Consider the following 14,492-nt stretch of genomic DNA (forward strand, 5'->3'; position numbering starts at 1 on the left):
ATATATTTTCTTCAGTTTTAATTCAGGGTAGTTAATTTCTGCCTTTTCAAGTTTTGTTGCCTGTAGTTTCACTTAAAAAAATTGCATATAGGCAATTTTTGTTAATGTACGTAGCCAAAATTTGTTTAATCATATTTGAATCTTCCACTTCAAAGAGTGTAATATATAAATTGTTTTCTAATTGTTCCTGAACTATGTTTATACCAGAAAAGGCTGATGAAAAAATACTTGAAATGATCCCACTTCTGCCAGTTTGTGATTACAAAATATAAATTTGAAGCAGCTGAGATGCTTATTCCTGAACAGCTTTTGAACATGACTGTTCAACAGTAATTTTCTAATTTTGTTCGTTTTCTGCTAACTTATATTCTCAGCAAGGTTTCACCAGTGTGATGGACTTGCTGTGGATTTAACCAAGTCATAATTAAATAAACAGCTTAGAGAAACGTAGACTTGAAATCTCATTGTTGCTGCTGGTGCCTTCTGTTCTGCCCTGTTCAGCTCACTGATCGAGTCCAGCAGCAGTGCTGTATCCCATCATGCTGCTGAGATAAAAGTCTCTGTACCACTTATTACATTACTGGTACCTGGAACTTCAAGCTCATTCAAGTGGCAAAGCTGAATCCATCTGCCTTTACCACTGCAAACATAGGTGTTTTACCATACTTCCATTAATTTATTTCTGGATACTGCAGTGTCAAATGTGACTTGGAAAATTCTGCTGGCAAGACCAATGGGTACTGTCAGAAGGTTGATTGGATTTGACTCTGTTTTGTCTTACACTTAATTTCCACAGCACATGCCACTGCATTTTAAACAAAGGAATCTCTGGGCACCAAGTTGGGTAGGAAGGTGGTATGCCAGGATGTCTCTGTATATCTGCAGATTTAGCAGGTACATAGATGCTGTTGCTATAATTTATTGTCTTAAGCCAGTATATCCAATTATATCCAGTGTATCTGTATTCTTTCTTTGTAAGTATTCTTATACCAGAAGGATGAATTAGGTTTTTAATTCGTACCCTGCCTTGGCACTGAAAGTACAAGGATTCCCTTTAAAGGACGTACTTTCCTTGTCGCTTTTCTCTGCCCACTTTAAAACAGTTCAGACTTTGGGGACCACTGTCTGAGAAATGGTGCTGTGTACATACACAACCTGTTTTTCCCTTTCTGTTTTTAAAAATGTTTGTCTAAACACAAGACTTATCCCTTAAGAACTTGATTTAATAAGACTCCAACCAACTAATCTTGATCATCATCAGCAGAATGAAATGACATAGTTTGCTATAGTTTTCATAGTCAACACGTAGCTGTGAAGTGCTTTGGTTTTTAAATCCACATTTGCCAATTCTTGTCAGCAGACTCCAGGTCTTATTTTGGGGTACTGCAAATGTACAAAGCTGCGCATCCTCTATGCTGTATTTTGCTGTGCTGACTGACTATTTAGATGGGTGGGACTATTCTTAGACCTCTAATTCTTTTATTTTCCTCTTGAAACGTCCTCCTAACGTTTTTCTTTTCCTCCCGTAAGGGTACTTTGAATGTGAGTTTGCAGGGAAGGGTGCATCCCAAAGAGGAGCACTGGCCACGCATGTGAGTTACATGCAAGTACAGCAGCAGAAGAATGGGAGGAGGAAGCCTGAGAGAGCAAGTCCGATGGCTGATAAAAGTGATGTGCCTTGGAAGAGTTCCCCTTCTGTTCCCCTTAGACTTCACTCCTGTGAAGCCTTAAAGGTTTGTAGAAGCCCCACTGAATTAAGTGTTAAGAACCCATATGAAACTCTGCAAGTAAGGTTTTGCAGACCTGGGTTTCACAGAACAGCTGCTATTTTCTGGCTTGGGTGTAAAAAGGAGGTTTGATCTAGACTTGTAGATCTAAGTGATTTTTTTTTTTTTTTTGGTTGTATTGAAAAATACTATTGTTTTTATGGGAATCTGAAGAACCTGCATCCTTACGTACAACAAGGAACCCTTGCTGCTGTTCTGTCTTGATGTCTCAATTCCAGTTGGTTTGAGCTTTAAAACGAGTTCTGATACTTTGCTGGTGCTAAATCTTACTGTTAATAAGCATTGCAGTGGACAGTCAAAATGATGTATATTTCAGATATATGATGGTATATATTCAGATAAAATGATGGTATATTTCAGATATCTCCATTTACTTTTGTAAAGAATTTTTCTGAAAATAGATAAAGAAATCTGGTAAAATTAGTTGTTATATATCATGTAAAAATGATCTAGATGCAACTTGATCGGGGAAGTCACTATGAAGATCAAGCTTTTTTTCTTCAAGCAAGTTCAGAGAGATGATGCCATGAACAAATAACTGTTAGATAGCACTCAGGACTTGAGGGGAAAATGGCCACATGCTTGCTATAACCAATGTTTCTGTGAGTGTGCTGTTTTGCCTGAAGACTTCTTTTTGCTAACCAGAAATGTCAGTGAAAATGATGCAAATTGACAAGATGCGGCAGTATACCCTGTAGTTTACGGAGATGATTAGGATAATGCATCATCATGTTTCATTGTGAGCCATAATGCAGTGAAATATTGCTGGCTGGATTAATGGTGACTGCAGATGTGTTTAAAACTCAGTCTTATGAAATGCCTCCACTCTGGTTTGGCTTTTTAGTGCCACCAGAGAAGACCGTGCTATTAGCTGACTTGGTTTGGAGAACTGCATAGGAAAGAGGATTCAGAGGCTTTGCTGTGGCTAGTTTTGTTTTACCCGTGCGTCTGAATTTCTGGTAGCTCCACAAAGAATGTAGAGACTGTCAATGCAGCTGACATTAGTATTAGGAGGAACTTTCTGCTAATTTATAAGGAATCGTTAGTACGTGCTGAGTCAAGAAGCTTCTTAAGTTTGTGTAAATGGGGAGTGGACAGACAATTTAGGAGATTAATTCGAACTCAGATACCTGAGATGCTGACCTTTTTCTTCTTTGTGCATCAATGTATGTGTGATAAAGATTGGTCTACTCAGGTTAAAATAAATAAAAATGGAAGAATAATTTCCGCCAGAAGCAAACATTTAGGGAGAAGTGTTCTTCACATTCTTTAAATAAATTCTGTAAATGTAATGTGAAATGTCATGTGCTGGAATGTAGGATATATAGCAATAGAAGTCATTCCAATATATTGCAATATCTTGCAAACTCTGCCAAAATGGTGTGTGTGTATATATATATATATATATATATATATATATGTTTAGGTTGTGTCTACTCAAATAGCTTGATCAGAATATTATCATGTTGCATGAAAAAATGGAACATCTAAGGGCAATTTGGAAGCCTTTACCCTGTTAGAATAAGAAAAAATATGGAGGGGGGCGAAGTTGCATACAATTACATACTTGTTTGTAAGTGGTAAGGATTTTTCTATGAGCAACCCATTTTTGCCACCCTGTGGACAGAAAATGTATGTCATGATTTTGATTTTTAGTTATTCAGAACCTGTGAGAGAGGCTGAAATCAATGAAGATCAGTTACTTACACAAATTTTGACCTATAGGCTCTGTGGCATTTAAAACATTATTTAAAGTTGGAGTTGGCTGTTTTCATTTTACATTGTATTGGCAAAAGTCTCAGATCAATTTTTTGCTGTTTGCAGCAACCACTTCAAAACAGCTCTTCCGTCACTCCAGTATCAAGGGTAATTCCCTGCCATGCTCTTTGCCAGCATGTGGTGGAACTATCCTAGGAGGTATAAATGAAATGGTTATAAATGCTCCCTTCTGTCATGTTGTTCCTCCTTCTCCTACCTCCCTTTCAAAACAAAAAGACCAAACCATACACACAAGTGTGTGTGGACACAAAATAAACCAACCCCATCCCACAAAAAAGTCCTCCACAACCTATAAAAACGAGGTCAAGGTCAGTGTTGTTCGTCGTGTTTTTTCTTTGCCATGTCTGACTAACTGCTGACTGGGGACCAGATGTGAGCAGCCTGTATTCTTCTCCTCTGCTGCTCACTAACCAAGAGGTTACACTGAGCAGGGCAAACCGTCAAGCTACCTATTCAGAGAAAAAAAAAAAAAAAAAAAGCTGTAACAAATACTTTTTCCTGAAAAGTATCCCCGTGATGAGCTAACTGTGAACAATATTGCACAAGTAAGCAATAGTCTCTAGAATTAGTGCTGACCATGAATGCGCAGCAGCTTATGCTGCGTCCTTCCTGCCTGCAGTGAGCAGCCTGGAAAACCAGTGGTCAGCTCCTAGGCTGCAAAATCATTCAATTTTTGCAAGGCTGGATTAGTCCCTGCCTTGTGCATGGGCATTGATTTGGGTTTGCTGCTGTTAAAGAGGCACAGACCCTAGCCTCCCACAAGTGCTCGTGTACTGTACATGTATTTTATAGCAAAATTTTGTTAATTCTTTTCCTAGTTATTTGCAGGGCATTCAAGCTGATATTTGCACATGAGAAGCAGTCTTACTCTGAGGTCGGTCTCATTTGTCTGTCTAGCTTTGTGGACATGATAAAAACATGAAAGAGACGATTGGGCTTGAGGTTCAGAAAATGAAGGAAAAAAAGGCATTCCTTATCTCATACCTTATCTTTATGTCTTAAGATGAGGCGTAAAGAAGGCATTTATCTTGAACACAGTTCTGCACTGGCACTCTTAGCCTCAGTGCTCATAGCCATCTTCCCATACTTCCCACAAATCCCAGCTACAGCAGCAGCAAGATATTTTGATACTCGTGACACGATGCATTCTGATATGGTGGTTGTATTGTTGACTTGCTTCTTAAACTGACAAGGGCATGTTGATTGTGAGTTCTGTCTAGACAGATGTCGGTTTTTCTTACTGATCATCAGCAGACAAGATCCCGGGTTTGCATCTTGCCTGAAAGCATGGGACCTTGGGATAACAAAAGGAAGATGCATTCTGCTTTTGTTAATTTCTTTTGTTTGTTTGTTTTGAGGTGTGGAAAAGGTTGTAGAAAAGTCAGGGAGAGAGAGGAGCTGTGTTTCTGGGGGAAATGCCACGTGTTCCTTATTCTGAAGTAATTCCCATGTATTTATATGCGTGTTGGGAATTCTTAAGTTTGAAGTATGCCATTTGTGGCACGTTTTCTCTCACCCCAGTCTGAATGATGAGAAAACAGTGCTTTTCTATGATTGTTTTTGAATTGTCACATTGACCCATTTAAACTACTGGGCTACGTTGACAGGCTTGAAGAGAAGAACACTGCTTGATTATCTATAGGGTATCTCCAGATAAAGCTGTATCCAGCTTTCCTTTATTTATTAAATGTAAAGTTTTAAAGTGTTGATGATTAAATGCAGCCTTCCAGTCTTTGGTGGATATTAGATATTGCTCCATAATGATTTTAAATATTGTCAGAATAAACCAAAGATTGTTAAGTTCTATCCATGCACTACTTAAATCTTGACCTCTAATTTTGCTGTATCACAGCAACAGTATCGCTATGTCCTGAAATGTAAGAGCTAATGGTCATTCTTACTGGCTTTTGCTTTTTGCTTCCTTCTCACAGATGATTCATTCCCATAAAAACAGCATGGCAGAGAACTGAAACATGCAGTGTGATCGATGCCATTTGTCTTGACTTATGGCTAAAAGGAAGAAAAAAAACCTTATAGCCCTAAGCCAATCTACAGATAAAAATTAAATGAAAATGAGGTTGAAAAATGTGTTGTGTGAGGCTGCACCTCCAGTTCTTCTATTTTGCACGTTTTTTAATACTTGACATACAAAAAGGCTGGTGAAAAAAAGAACTTTTTTTTTTTTTTTTTTCAAGAATTGTAGTAAAGAATTCATAGTTAGGTTTGGCTAGTAGGTTTGGTTGTAGTCATAGTTGGAACAAAAAATATTTTAAGGCACATGCCTATTTTGCAAAGGTTACTTAGATCAGCTGAGAGCATGGGATTTCTCCTTCAGAAGCAGTTTGGAAGCTGGGAGGCTGAGGTGTGGGAATAAGAGCTGCAAGAGCAGTTCTGATACAAGAAGCACAGAAGGTGCCTTGTGCTCTGGTGCCCTGGGGCTTACACCCTAGGCAGCCAGTCACAGTTGGTGGAACTGCCTTGCAAGCAGCTTGAGGAGGTAGCGAACTAAAGTTAAAAACAAATCTAAAAATGTGCCTAGCAGGCAGCACTCCAGCTAGAGTAAGAAGTCGTCTCCCCCCCACAGGCAATCAGAGAAAAAGAAAAGAGAGACACTGATGGGTGTACATCTGAAGTATTTGTAATTGTTTAACTATAGAGAACGCAAAGCATTAGTATTCTCATGCAGTGTCTCACATAAAAATACACTGCATAAACTGTGAACATAGAAGTTCAGAAGCAGAATGTTGTGGCAATACATGTTGTGGAGAATGATGTTCCATGAATCACACCAAAGTAGATCTTAGTGTTCAAGCATTGGCTTTTGGCATTGTTGAACTTGACAGCTATCTAAAGGCAAATGGATGTTATCCAGGCTACCTGAAGGCTGGCTACCAGCCTGCACACTAGTACAGTCTCTAAATCCTTTGGCATAAAACAGGCAGCTAATAAGCATGGATGCTGTTTTCCTTCCAATGCCCCCTCTCATTGTGACTGTCAGACTATTATTTCACTTGTCAAGCAGTTGTTCAGGCAGCTATTCATTTACATTGTGTTTTTTCCTGTCCAGACATCAGCAAGTCTAGTGGTCATTTCAGGCCCTGCAGCTACTCCTCTCTGGTGAAGATAAACAGAGATTTTGCAGCCTGATGATGGCTGTGCCTGTGTAACAAATAGTCATAAAATAGAAGAGTATTTTCAAATACCAGAAAGGAAAATGTCTGTATGACTGTTATTACAGAATTGAAAGAATATCAGCATGCAGAAACTTGTAAGGAATTGGAATATCTGACACTGGCCGGAGCTTGAAGAATGATAGCATCGTTTTAACAAAATCTGCACGACTTTGTTCCCCTGTGCAGTCTCGATGTGTGCTCTGGAAGGATGAGATGACTTCAGCTCATGTGCTTGGCTACCTGTAGCTGAAGTTAATGCATAATGCACAGAAACAAAACAGAAACAAATGTTACTGGTGTAGAAAGGAATAAATACTTTGAAAGTATAGCAATCCAGATCTTTAGGCAATAGATGCTATTTTGCAACTGATTGTTCTATTATAAATAGCAGCAGCTAGGATGGGATTTTTTTTTTCTTGTCTAACTTGTCTCCTATGCTTTTTCTGGGGAAACAGATACTGCTGCAAGGATTTTTTTTTCAAATGTACTGGCTCTTAGTGTACAAAATGAAAGCTCTCGCATAATCAGCCTTCAGGCTTTACTTGTATATGATGACCTGTTATGGTCCTTGCAGTAGTCATACAATGCTTTAGATAAAAAGCATACTTCTAAAAGTTCAGTTTTTTAATGTTTGTCTCATGAATCCCAAACAGAACAAAGCAATAGGGCTGAAACATGCTTATTTTCTTTAGAGCTACTTGCATAGAATGTGAGTCCAATTTTAGATTCATCTGGTTTTTGTCTTGCATTATTTTGTTGCTAGAGTTTGCCACCATTTTAATGCAGTGAACTGTGACACAGCCTGCTTTGCAAATGTAGATGGGGGATAGAAATTTGGATCTTCAATTTTAAATCCTTGTAGGAAAGTTAAAGCACATGATTGTATTCCGTCATCCATTTTGTAGCTTTTTTCCTTTTCTCAGCTTAGTCTGTGACCTTTCTGTTTAGAAAGGAATGAATAAATTCTGCAGCATTTCCCTGCTGTTTACTAGTTGCCCTCAGGTGCCATGTGCACTCTTCCCCTCACCCCTTTTTGATGATAAGCTCAGAATATATTTGTGTGCGCTTCAGCTGTAGGGTTTCAGATACTTAGTTGAATTGCTGAAACATCTTGTTGCTGTTGTAAGCTTGTAATAATGTCTTCCTTAAGAGTCAAGGGTGTGAAATGATGGTTTTGTTTTAAACCTGCTGAATATAAAATTGAACATATTTACAGATATAAATATCAAGAGACAACATTTGTGAAAATCACTCAAAATGAATGTGAAGATGGGTTATCAGGCTCTTTCTGTCATTTGCAGTTAGAGGTTCTATAAACGTACTGCAACTATTATATTGCTTGTGGTTGTAGAAATTATTCCCCTCCCCTGGATTTGTGCACCCTGTTCTGTGTCATTTCTTACGTTCTACAAGCTACCTTTTATTTAATGTTGAGGCTGATTTATTCACATTTCCCACATTTTCCAGGGGTTTCCTACTTTCAACCCTTTCAACCTTTTTGATTGTGGTTGCATTTTTTTGGGGGTGGTGGTGCTGTAAAACACATCAAGTACTGTGGGCTTTTTTGTTTTTAATCAAATGTTTTATTTTACATGAGAGAGGACACTTTTTAGTACAAAATAAAGGTACCAACCTTAGGAACATTATTTTTTTTCTCTCTCTCTGGTTATGCCTGTTGCTTAGATTTTTTTTTTTATCAAGGGTGCTGTTTAGATGTCAGATGAATAGACACTGCTCTTGAATGAAGCCAGCGTTAACTCCTCTTGCCCGCAACTTCAGACATTCAGCTCAAGCATTACAGCAAAGCGCAGGAGACCTAAGACAAGTGTCCTCCGAAGGAGGAAACGGTAAATCGTGTCACTGACATCTTGTGAACCTGAGGATTGAGCTCAAGTTTTCCTCCCTGGTGCTTTAATAATGATAAAGCTTTAATACTGCATATTTAGCTTTTAAAAAGAAAATAAAGCTGTAGATACTGACTTTCTGCTTTTTTTTTTTTTTTTTTTTTTTTGTAGATGAATAATTTCTGCATTGTTTCTTATGTCTTGGCAAGACATAATATTTAGCAATGTTTCCCATGTTTCAGTTTACTGAGTTTCTTTTTAGCTGTGTTCAGTCAAATACCGACCAGTCCGTATTGGTTGTTTATCAGCAATCTTTATCAGTAGTTTTCTTCACTACTTTGCAGTAAGAAATGCTAAATGAAATAAACACAATAAAAGTAATCTGTCAATTTCTAGAACTGACTTCCAGATTTTTCTCTTTTTGCTTCACTTGCTCTCATTTCCATCTCCTAGTTAAAAGATGTTTTATAGTTTTTTATAGGCTTTCAAATATAATAACAATTGATAGCTGTTTTTGTAACTGCCCCTTCAATATTTCTGAAAAGTTTCAGGTATTTTTGTGCTATCTTTGTATCTTGATAACTATGAGGTGTCAAGATCTTAGACTCCATGCAATTGTCCCTATCCACTACCTGCTCTGATGCCCATTTGAATGGGGCTACTTTTTCGGATCCAGGGCCAAAGCAAGTATACTGTTAAAAGCAGCATGTCCTTTCAAAGAGAAAACAAAAACAGTGAGTAGAAGGACAGTCACATAACCACTGTAAAAATGACCATGCAGATAGCAATAACCTAATGATTGAGCCTGGTTAATTTGGAAAGTCCTATATTGGGACTCTTGCTTTGACAGTTATTTAGCTGTCACTCTGTATGAAGGCAAGAGTATTAAAACGAGCTCGGGTTTTGGAATCAAGATAGTGTTCCTTGCTGTAGAAAATGTGTTGACTCACAGTTTAGTTACTTGGAGAGTTTGAATGAAAATAATTCTTCTGACTGTGAATTAATTATGCAGTACATATGTAGCTCAACAAAATTATTGAAAGAGCTTAGTCATGTAGTAAAATTTTATTAATTTGTAAATAACTTAGGTTTATGAAACAGAACAACTGCACCCTCTAGTGGTGGATTGTACATGTGCAAGACGATCTAGACAGATTTTGAACTGCGATGTGGCTTGAAAGAAAAAGAGTTTTCATGTTATAGAACATGCAAGCTTTGGAAATAAGCCATTAGTTATTTTTAAAGATATATTGATGAAATTCTTAGAGCACTGCCTTTGCTGTTACAGATTTCCGAGCCTGTCACTGAGTGTCAGACATAGCGAATCGCAATTTATGTTGAGCACATTTGATCAGAAAGGAGCTGTCACATTGCTTGTCAGTGTGTCATGTCATGCTTTTGGTTACTGCTAAGAAGAACTTCTTGTTAGAAATATCGTTAATAAAACACTGTATGTTTGAATGCTGTAATGTGACAGTATGTCAAGTGTGCTATAAGCAACATCAGCTTTTTCTGTAGAAATGAGCTGTGCTTGAGTTACTTGCTTGAATATATGAATATATATATATGTATATGAATAAGAAACACAGCTTCTTCTCTGAACTTATGCTATCTGCAGTCTTGGTGTTACAATGATGCTGCAGTAATATTTTTGCTGAAATACTCTTAAGAAGTCAATAATGATTTAAAAGCAATTGCTGTCAAGCATTAAAGCAGAAGGTTGAAAATGCATCTGTTGATATTTTAAAATATCCTTAAAAGACAGCTAAACTGGAAGTAAATAAAACTTGTTTGGGTGGCTTTATTCAAAGAAATTTAGATACAGGTGGTATTTTGTTTTTAGGCTGCTTAGTTAGAACCTAGGTCTTAGCTGGTCTCTGCCATGGTTCACTAAGTTATCCTGATCTTTCTTGGAAACTGCATTTCTTGCAGCATGCTGACAGTGCATTGGCAATGCTTTGCTTGTCACCTGCTGATTCATCAGTGTAGCTTCCTGCCATCCCTTCTCATCTTTGCTGGTTTCCCTCTGGTGACCATTCCTTGCATGTAGCATATGATAGCTGGTATTCCTTCAGAGGGAAAGAGGCTTTCATCAGTGAGCTAGGCTGTGTTGTGTTGGCTGGAAGAGTTTTCAGATGTCTGAACGTGCTGTACTTCCTGTAGAGACTTCCTAGTTGTTATGAGTTCTGCAATGTTAATTGGCAATGGTACCTTGTGTTCTTTAACAGTGAGGTATCTTCTGAAAATAGTTCTAAAATGCACTGAAGTTTTCGTGTGAAAGTTACTTCCTCCTTCATTGTTTTTTGGTGGCTACTAACTTTTGTCTATTCTGATGTTACTGTTGCTTAAGCTAGTAAATAGCAATGAATAATTTCTTTACTCCAGAGCTACAGATACGTGCTGAGCATAGACCCACGGATAATGTGTGAATTTTCTGCTTCAAAATTTTTGTTACTGTAAACATTGCTATTAGGTAGTACTTACTGTAATCTCCGGGGCAGAAGACCTCATTCCCAATTTTATTTGTATTTACTTAAAATAGGGAATTTTGAAACAAACAAACAATAACACTTTAACATATTTTGAAAAAGACAAAGTTGTAGATGGCAAAATTCAGCAGAGAGGGGCAATGAGAGAAATTACTTTTCACTTAAAAATGAATAAATAGATTTTATTCAAACAGACCACTTTTTTCTTCCCTAAATGATCTTAACGTTAAGAAATTACCAACTCTGCCTGCTTTATGTGCCCTATTACACTAGCTATGTCAGTATAGAAGGGATTAGAGTAACTATTGAGATTAATCTATTATACTTCGGTTAATTGTTTCTGTTCAAGGACATTTCCATAAAGAGCTCAGCAGCACAGTACAGCATGAAATTGAAATCAAATCAAGAGCCTGGTTCAAATCCTGAGCTAAAACATATATGGAATTTTCTTGTTAGATAAAAATCTAAACTCCAGGGGTGTTCCCCAACATAAATGAAATGAACTGACGGCATGTGCAAGTTTCTACAGGCTTCTGAAATAAGGGTCTCCTCATACATACTAGGGCTTTCTCCCATTTGGATCTGGGACCAGGTTCCCTTGCATTTATTCTAGTAGCTCTTGCTTGGGGTATCCCAGACCAGCCTTCAGTTTTACGGTTTCAGAAACTGAAGATGTCGTTAATTCTGCATTAACCACTGAAAAGTTACTTTTGAAGGAGGGTGTCCTTTAGGCACCACCATATGTGATAGAGAGAAAACCCCAGAAAGCTGTATTTTGTAAAATGCTGTGAAGTATTTCTGATTGATAGTGCTGTGAACCATGGGCAAGCAAACCACTACTTTGAAATTGGCTTGTCCTGCAGTGCTGATTCATGGAACAGGCCCAGGATATGTGGTAACAGTGAAAACTCCTATGGGAGCCAAGCATTTCTCTTCTGCTGCCAACAGCCAGCTTCATCTCCACTTTTTGGATCCGTATAATTCTGCCAATCAGAACTGTAATTTCAGATTGGATGGAAACTAGACTGACTAGATGAGTAGGTTGTTTTCATTGTCTCCATGTCTGTGAGTGCTGTAAATGCTTGTTTTTTAAGAAATGCATTTGAGATTTTGCTTTAGTTCAATCATGTAAGCCAGCTGTCAGTAGATGTTGATTACCATTGTTTTTTTCTGGCTTGGATAAAGCTTATGAGTCAGTCTGCGTTTTCTCCCTAATCAGTATCCCAGACCTCAAGTTTTCTTACCATTCTTCTTCCAAAGAAAATTAAATAATTGAAACATTTTCTGACTTGCATCAAAAATGATACTTGCAGGGATTATGTTACATTTTGAGTTGCTACCATATTTTCCTGCATATAAAGTGAAAATTAAAATTAATAAGGTGGCACTAAGTTTTGTTTTCTGTGATTTCAGTCTCACCTTTAACATTTCTTACTGTTTGGCATGTCATTAAAAGTAAAAAGTCACACTTGTGTATCAGCATTCGTAATGGTACTTTAATGACAAGTAGTGACCCCTGTAAGCATTTGATCAGTTACACAGCTTGTCAGATGGCTCATTACACACGATAATCCTAGAAGATTTTTTGCATGCTGTGGAAAGGCTGGTAGGTATGTTTTTAATGCCTAAGTTGACATTGGGAAACATTTCCATAATGCTACCTAAATGTCATTTCAGGAACAATTGTATTTTATTCTGAAATAACCTTTTAGTTGTGTTATTTTTGGTAATATGTGGAAGTTAATAATGCTACATTGATGCAATATCATATTTCTTTATGAAGATTTTCATCTTCTTAATGCAAGTTTCAACCCGGTTTATATAATAATTTATTTTTTACCAAAAGTATGCTAGTTTTGATTTTCTTCTTTTTACAGTCTGAAAGGATGCCACTCTAATAAGGCTATGTAGATTTATACTATAAATTATTGTGTCACGACTTCCCCTGCCCCTTTCTGTTCAGAAACTCTTAATTGGAATTTGTTCAGCTTGAAGTAGGAAAAGTGTGGTGCTACTGCTACAGCTGATGTGATTTGGAAAAAGAAAGCTTTTTTTTTTTTTTTTCTTAAAGTGCACTGATTATACACAAGTTCTGTGTATAGATTAAGCTGTCATGCTCACCAGCCTTATAGAATTTGAAATAAAAGGTCTGTAGTATTTAGTCATTGACATGAATTACATAGGTGGACAGCTCAGAGGCTCTGCTCATTGTCAAGCTCGTTATCCTCCCCTTCCCCTGAAATGGGGCTTGAGGAAGGTCATCATGGAGAGAGAAAGTGTTAGGACGGGAATATCACCTTGATGTTGGGGAAGGAAATAGTTGCCTGTGTTGTAGTTCGAAATGTGAGTCTGGTAGTTAAGGCTGCTGAGTGGGGAGCATGAGGTTGGTGGTAACAGTGGCTGGTTTACACAGGAGGCACAGCCATGGGAAAGAGTGAGGCAGCTGTGCAGGTTTGTGGTCTGCCCTTGCAGGCAGAAACTCTAAACTTGGATTTGATCTGTTTTGGAAAGAACCAACTGGGGTTATTCAGCAAAATTCATCTAGTCCTGCAGTAACTTCTGTTTGTCTTTGAGATACCATAACTGAGCCTGGATGATGGCCTTATGAGTAGTACTGGATGGTTAAAGACAAACCACGGGAAAACATGATTTAACCTACAGCAGAAAGGGACTTGAGCAGTTTCTAAGAAAACAGTGTGAAAGTGTTTTGGCCATTGTTCTATCTGTATTGATTAGTCTGTCTCACTCCTTGCTTTGTTAAGGACTAGACTCAGTGAAATCAATTCCGAAACGGTAAGCTATGTCTTCCGTCAGCAGTGAGATTCTTCTAGCCAGGAGACAGCTTTTGAGAAAGGGCAGAGTTTGGACTTTACTCATGTCCCAGAGCAAGGGACTGTGGCTATACTGGGACCTGGGCAGAGAAGGCCAAAGAGAAGCATTCTGAATCACCACCTACCTAAAGAGCTTTGGAAGGACCATCGTTTGGCATTGTTGCTATGAAATGCTGGGATCTCTTTGCTGATTTATCTTTCACATCTAGAGAGTGGAATTACTTTGTTTAATTCTGTGTATTTTCAAAAGTACTTTCAAGCACTACCGCATAAATTGTACACAGGAATTGAATGAAAGTAGTACAAGTAATTGCATTCTTGCACTGCTGTATTTTTAACAATAGTACTGATGTTACAGAAATACAGGTGAACTTTTGGATGTTAATATTTTTCAGATATTTTATCTATGTGCAGGTCATGTTGATGAGGTGTTGAACATTCTTAGCATTCATTAAAAGTACGCCATTTAGAATCATAGAATTGTTTAGGTTGGAAAAGATCTTTCTTGATAGTCGGACCATCCACTTAACACTCCCAAGTCGACTGGTAAACCATGTCCCCTAAGTGCCACATCCACACATCTCTCAAA

At 37.8% G+C, this 14,492-nt stretch overlaps 2 protein-coding genes across 7 annotated transcripts in view; both read left to right on the top strand.

Annotated features, from left to right (window-relative positions):
• Nucleotides 1-8,718, top strand: part of RHOBTB1 (Rho related BTB domain containing 1) — a 216,825-nt gene extending 208,107 nt beyond the window's left edge. Inside the window, exon 22 of the transcript XR_011810330.1 lies at nt 8,441-8,718. The gene's annotated coding sequence lies outside the window, so the exon portion shown is untranslated. The remainder of the gene's footprint in view (nt 1-8,440) is intronic.
• The window catches only part of ANK3 (ankyrin 3), a 355,138-nt gene that overhangs the window by 117,753 nt on the left and 222,893 nt on the right, over nt 1-14,492 (top strand). For 3 of the 6 annotated variants that reach the window (XM_072040019.1, XM_072040024.1, XM_072040025.1), the window contains exon 2: nt 1,531-1,733. The exons of the other annotated variants lie outside the window; for them this stretch is intronic. In XM_072040019.1, coding sequence (XP_071896120.1) covers nt 1,531-1,733 — 203 coding nt within the window. The remainder of the gene's footprint in view (nt 1-1,530; nt 1,734-14,492) is intronic. 6 annotated transcript variants of the gene reach the window in all.

This window comes from Anas platyrhynchos, chromosome 6 (genome assembly GCF_047663525.1).
Source record: "Anas platyrhynchos isolate ZD024472 breed Pekin duck chromosome 6, IASCAAS_PekinDuck_T2T, whole genome shotgun sequence".
NCBI lineage: Eukaryota > Metazoa > Chordata > Aves > Anseriformes > Anatidae > Anas > Anas platyrhynchos.